Source organism: Phoenix dactylifera, chromosome 5 (assembly GCF_051530095.1).
Source record: "Phoenix dactylifera cultivar Ajwa chromosome 5, Ajwa_hap1_PhDact_Kaust_v1.1, whole genome shotgun sequence".
Lineage (NCBI taxonomy): Eukaryota > Viridiplantae > Streptophyta > Magnoliopsida > Arecales > Arecaceae > Phoenix > Phoenix dactylifera.
The window spans coordinates 40,113,626-40,119,625 of record NC_143194.1 but is presented as its reverse complement, the minus strand read 5'-3'; the positions used below and the strand labels follow the sequence as shown (position 1 = coordinate 40,119,625).

At 46.4% G+C, this 6,000-nt stretch overlaps 1 protein-coding gene across 1 annotated transcript; it reads right to left on the bottom strand.

Moving 5' to 3' along the window:
- Window positions 1-1,027: 1,027 nt before the first annotated feature.
- LOC103708744 (uncharacterized) lies at window positions 1,028-2,161 on the bottom strand. The gene is made up of 2 exons (XM_008793806.6): window positions 1,704-2,161; window positions 1,028-1,557 (listed from the first exon to the last, which is right to left on the bottom strand). Exons 1-2 carry the CDS (start codon window positions 1,843-1,845, stop codon window positions 1,295-1,297), a joined length of 405 nt encoding a protein of 134 aa, XP_008792028.3. The 5' UTR covers window positions 1,846-2,161; the 3' UTR covers window positions 1,028-1,294.
- Between the last annotated feature and the right edge of the window lie 3,839 nt (window positions 2,162-6,000).

The window sequence follows — 6,000 nt, the reverse complement described above, 5'->3', positions numbered from 1 at the left end:
CCTGTCCCACCGGCAGATGACCCACGGCTTGCTTATAACATGAAACAGCGGTACGGACAAAATCCTGGCCCGATAATTTTCATGGTATAAATGGTAATTTAAATTACTCTAGCATAAGTGCAACCAGCCAAATCATTAAAAAAAAAAGCGCGATATTTTCAAAATCAGGCTTCCAGCAGCAGGTGGGGCCGGAGACTAAATTGCCTGTATTCTATGGCTTCTCCATCCGGTGGGAGGGCCAATCGTCGCCCATCGATGAGCAGAAACACTACTGCTTGCCCCAGACCGAGGGAGTGGGCGAGCACTTGGCCCCCTGCCATGGGCTGACCCTCAGCCTGACGCCAGCCATTACGATGGATAGGGACGGCCACGAGCGAGCGTGATCCACACACTCGCGCACAGGAACGGCAGGGAGTTGCATCATGCGACATGGGGTGGCCCTTTTTTTTGTTTTTGGTTTTTGTGCGCGCGCGCGCGTTGCATTCCGAAGATTAATGTCATGTCACGTCCCGTTGGCAGGGGAGGGAGTTATCGGTGCCGCTACTATGCTTGGAGGAGCTAACATTGTGCTGGAAGGGGACTTAAAGGATGCTGATCAATTGGATAATGAAACCAACAACCCGGATTGAAGGTGATTATCATCTTCCGAAATTTAGAGGATCAGTTTCACCCTTGTCCTATCCGAAGCTGTCCAGATCTACAGAGAGACTAATGATGCTGTGGATAAGATAGCTTTTTTATGGGGCTAATCATGCGAGCCATGTACTCTGGGACTCCATCTCCTCGGTTCCAATGTCATATATTGTGATTTCAGTGGACGTATGTGTACTAGAACTGTTCAAGATGGAGGGCTGCTTTATCAGAAAAAAGATCGGTGTGGGAATCTCTTGGCCTAACGATGCTCGGTCAAACTACCGGGCCCTCCTCGGTCCCCGCCTTGCCCCCTCCAAATTTCCAAAGGCTGTTCGACTCCAACAATTTGTCGGTCACCGCAAAAGCAGCCACAACATATCCACATGCCTCATCATCATCATACTCGACCGCCCAACTTGGTTTTGTGAAACAGAAATTCACGGTACAAAGGAAGCGTTCGTTCGGTAAATGGCAAGCAGCTTAGGCACACATGTGCTTCTCCCTGCATCCAGTCCGAGCACGGTCAGCAGATTCTCCAATCTCTCTCTCTCTCTCTCTCTCTCTCTCACACACACACACACACACACACTCTCTCTCTCTCTATACAAAGAATTGGGGGTTAAACTTTTGGTACGCTAAAGAAAGGAAGGAAGAGAAGGAATCAATAGGAACAGGTCATTCGGTGCAAGCGATCTTGGAGAATTCCGTTGTACAGGGCCACCCGGTTCGCCGGCATTCCCCGGACCCGTCGGACCTCCTCCTCCGACCGCGCCGACGCCGGTGGCAGGGTGGCCATATCCTCCTCCTCCTCCTCCTCCTCCTCGTCGCTGCTGCCGCTGGTCTCCCCAAGGAGCTCCTCCACCTGCGCCGCGAAGTGGACCCTCTTCTTCTTCTTGCTGCTCGCTCTGTCCCTTTTCCTCTCCTCTGCAGCACATCGTCGTCATAATTAATAGTTAATAACGAATAATCGATACAATAGAAGGGAGGAGGAATCTGGGTTTTCTGTTGGTTTTGAGAGCGAATTGAAAGGAAAGAAGAAAATCAGGGAAGACTCTGAGAAGGGAAAGAACCAGAGGAGATGCAGGAGCGAAGATTGCACTGCCGGGCCGGGAAGGACCATTGCCGGCAGAGGGCGAGGAGAATTACGGTGCCGGAGACCGCCATGGCGGTGGCCAAGGCCACCCCGTGAGACCCCATCAGAGAAGACCTCATTTTGCGTCCCTTCCTTCCCTTCTACTTGTTGCAGGTGGAGGAAGGATGGATGGATGGATGGATGGCATGTGATGATGTCAAGAGCACATATATATAAATGGAGGGGCGTCAGCATGAACTATTTCCATTGGATGGATGTAGGGCGAGGGATTACGTCTGTGAATTTATTGGCGTCAGCATCTGGGGTTTGGGTTTGGCACGGCAGTGAGGTTTGGGTGCGGCCAGCCTCTTGTTACAGAAAAGGGAGAGATTGGGCAGTGGAGGGTTGGGTGCGGTCAGCCTCTTATTAGAGAAAAGGGGGAGAAAGAGACGCCACCATCCCAATTTCAAAAGAATTCATCTTCTTTCAAAATAATTATTAGATGGATCATATCCATTGTGAATCTAAATAGATTCATTCAACCATACAATAAAACCATTAGATTGTGAATCTAGATAGCTTTATTTCTCGGATGAGATTATTATATAATTTTATGCCATTCTAAATCTACATAATAATTTTTCTATCAGCTAGCTAGCCAGGCATAGCTTCTTTCACCAATTTAGTTTTGGAACTTGCAGAAGGGGGTGCCCGTCTTCATCTTATGCAGGACATGGCACAGTAGAAAAATGATTGGGACGGTAGATAATTCACCACAACAGCATGCTTCAGCAAGATAGCATACCATTTGTATTTGGTATGGCTCAGCTATCGTACTATCGTCTTAAAAGCAGTTCTATGTTGGAAGAAAGTTCGAAATGATTTAAAAATAATTCATCGTAGCCGCTAGGTTTAAAATTATAATTATGATAGTGGAAACTCTTAGCCAAAAAAAAAAAAAAAATAATCTAGTACACATTTGTCACAACTTGTATCTAACATATGAGCCAAAGACTAACCTTACCAACAACAATATAAATAACACAAACGAGGTTGGTTTTAGTTTGTGGTGAAGGTAGGTTAAGACGTTTAATAAGTGAGTAAAGCGACCGAGACTCTTCGAGAAGGTGATATGATAATATAGCTGAATGAATGCTGCCAAGCAAGGATGGCGATTGGCATCCCCATTCCTGGACAAATCAGAGCAGGGTACCCGACATTGATCATTGCGAAGAATCTGGCGAAGAATATTCTGGGAATTTCCAGATAGGACCGGACTTATCTGCCCATACGAAAAGAAAAAGAAAAACAAATGACAGTTATCCTTCAGCATTCGGTACAAGATGGGAAAGGAGAAGATTGAAGTAAGAGGAGCTTGATGAGGTGATCAATGCGGTATCATTGGTTGCCTGGTCCGAAGGCCTTCACCCCCTCTTTAGATAATATATGCATACAAATTACAAAGACAGAGATTATTTTTATTATAGAATGACAGGGCAGGGGTGGCTCTCTTTATGCTTAAAGCAAGTGGCCCCCTCTCCCTCTCCCTCTCCCTCTCACCTAATACGGCTTTTTGTGTCGTCCTTTCCGCGCATGGCATAATATAATATATGTGGATCGCTGACAATTCAAGGGTTTTAACCTTTTAATAAAGGCAAAGATGTTGGACTTGTTGCGGAGGGGTTGGCGCCGAGGTCTTTCAATAATGGGAAATAGGCGTCGCTCTTTGGACACTTGTCGTCCATTGGCAACGTCCAAGTGGTAAACCTTAGTGTCGCTAGAGTTGGCAATCCAGAAGCTGCCCAGGGAATCGCTGGTTTCCTTGCAAAATATCGCCCCCGTGCAATGGATCCTTTCCGATCCCTATTTTCGCACGAGTGACGCATTTATAATGGAACTAAATGTGGTCATACGGACTCCTATCAGCTAGGCTCGGAGAGACCCTACAAAACCTTTAGTTGCATTTCGTCAACGACTCCAGTAAGTTGGATGCAGTCCCAAATATCATTGTAAATAGAAATATATCACACGCGTCGATTGTAGGAATATAGGATTATAAAGAACAAGCACTCTCGTCATCGGGGCCATTTCTTGTTATTTGCACGCAATCTACATATGCTATCTTTCTGGCATTGTCATTGACGATAGGACTGGGCTTTCTAATTCCTTTCTGGAAACTTGTTGAGAATAGAAACGCTCGCTCGGATGATGTATGAAACAATATGAGAGAGGAGGAGGGAAAAATATGCGGGCATCGAACTGGAGTTGTTAATGAAACAGGCTTGGGCCACCCCACCACAAACTCAGGCCCGGCCAAACAATGAAGCGGCACAGCCCAGGACCAGGCCCGTTCAGAATCATTATAACGGCTAGGCGCAGCCTCCAATCACGGACTGAGCAAAAGGTGTACATGATCTTTCCGTCACTGTGGGCTCGTTTGGTTCGCGGAAAGCATTTTCCTTCCTAGGAATATGATTCCTGAGAAACAAATTCCTAGAAAAAGGATGCCTAGGAAAGTACTTTTGGCATGTTTGGTTGACCATGGAAAAGTGACAAATTTTCAAGGTGCTTATGTTTGGTTGGCCATCCACTTTCCTAGGAAAGTTATATATAATTTCTATTATGCCCTTAATAAAAATTAGGTTTTTAATGCCTCTTTAATGCTTCTTTAATGCTGAAAGGACTTTTTGGGAAAAAGTAAAAATGGAGTGATTCCCGCCTCATGGGAAAGTAACTTTCCCATGTTTCTCATGGGAAAGACTTTTCCATGAAATGTGGGAATCACATTCCCATGGGAATATAACTTTCCCTTCTCTCTCCTTTGAAAACTCCAACCAAACAAGAGGCATCTCATTACTTTCCCGTTGACCACACTTTTCCCTCTTCTTTTCCTGCGAACCAAACGAGCCCTGTAAGGCAAAAGTCATAGAGGAAAGCATCATGACGAAGAAACCTAACCCTAGCCCAACCCATCTCAACTCACTAAGAATCCTGACCCTAGCCCTATATTTTTCTTAGGAAGCCAGCCCCCACCACCCACCACCATCGCCATGTCGTCGTCTGGTGGTTCCATGACTCGAAGAAGGGAAGGGATCGGCGAGTAATGAGTTTGATTTTCAAGGGACTAATGGGCCATGGGCCGAGCTTGGGCTAGGCTTGGTCCAACCATGAAGCACATTCAGGCCCGATAGAACATTTTAGGCCCAGACAGGTTCTGGGTGATCCTACCCCTGGCTTCCTCAAGGTGAACTTTGATGGGAGCGTAGCAGGGGACGGGAGATGCGGAAGTGTGGGATTCATCATCAAGGACTATGACGCCAGACTAATGGCAGCGGGAGGACGGCAGATCTTCGACTCGTCAGTAGTGTGTGTGGAGTTTAGGGCGGCCTGGGAGGGTGTTTTCTACGCAAGGCAGATACTAGGCATTGGTCGCCTTCTTCTCGAGGGAAATTCGATCACAGTGATTGAGTGGATCTGGGGACAGGGATGCTCAGTCGAGGATCGGCCGCTGCTCCACGACATTCACAGAGCACTGGAAGAGGCTGATTCCTACCAGACTACACACGTATATCAAGAGGCGAACGATGCTGTAGACTAAGTTGCTTTCTTCGCGGCTCATCACTTTGTAGATTGCTTCTGGACAAATTACAGGACTGTGCCAATACCTTTGCACAGTATTTTTTTCTCTGATTTTGTTGGTTGTATCCACACCAATGGATGTGAGCCGTTGATGTACCAAAGAAAAAGAAAAAGGAAGGATGCACTTTCACACCGGTCCACCATCGGTGCACCCCCCACGCGCTGCTCTTCAAACTCTATCATCCAATTGCACAGCTCTCAAAGCGACAAGGGATAATCCAACGGTGGATTCGCGTCGAAGGAAGGTGACCAACCGGATCCATGAAAATGGTGGAGAGACGGTAACTCGGTAAGAGAGAGAGAGAGACGCTCTTAACAAAGATCGATAATTCTTTTCTGCCATTTCCTTAATTGTGCTTTCGCAGTGTCTTTATCTGCGTAAAAAAAAGTTACAAGAAAGAAGAAACGCAGCCCCACCCACATAGTAACTAAACAAATAAACAATAAAGAAAATCGTCATCGCTCACTGTTTGTAAGCATCCTTCGAACTCACAGGTCAGTCTCCAAAGATAAACCTGGAACATGTTAAGGGGAGACTTGACAAGCTTTTCAGTGAACGGTAATCATAGCTGTCGTTAGTTGGCAAAAGTTTTACTCACATATCCAACTTACTCCTTCCTATCCATCAAAATTGCCAAAACCTAGCAGTTTTGAGT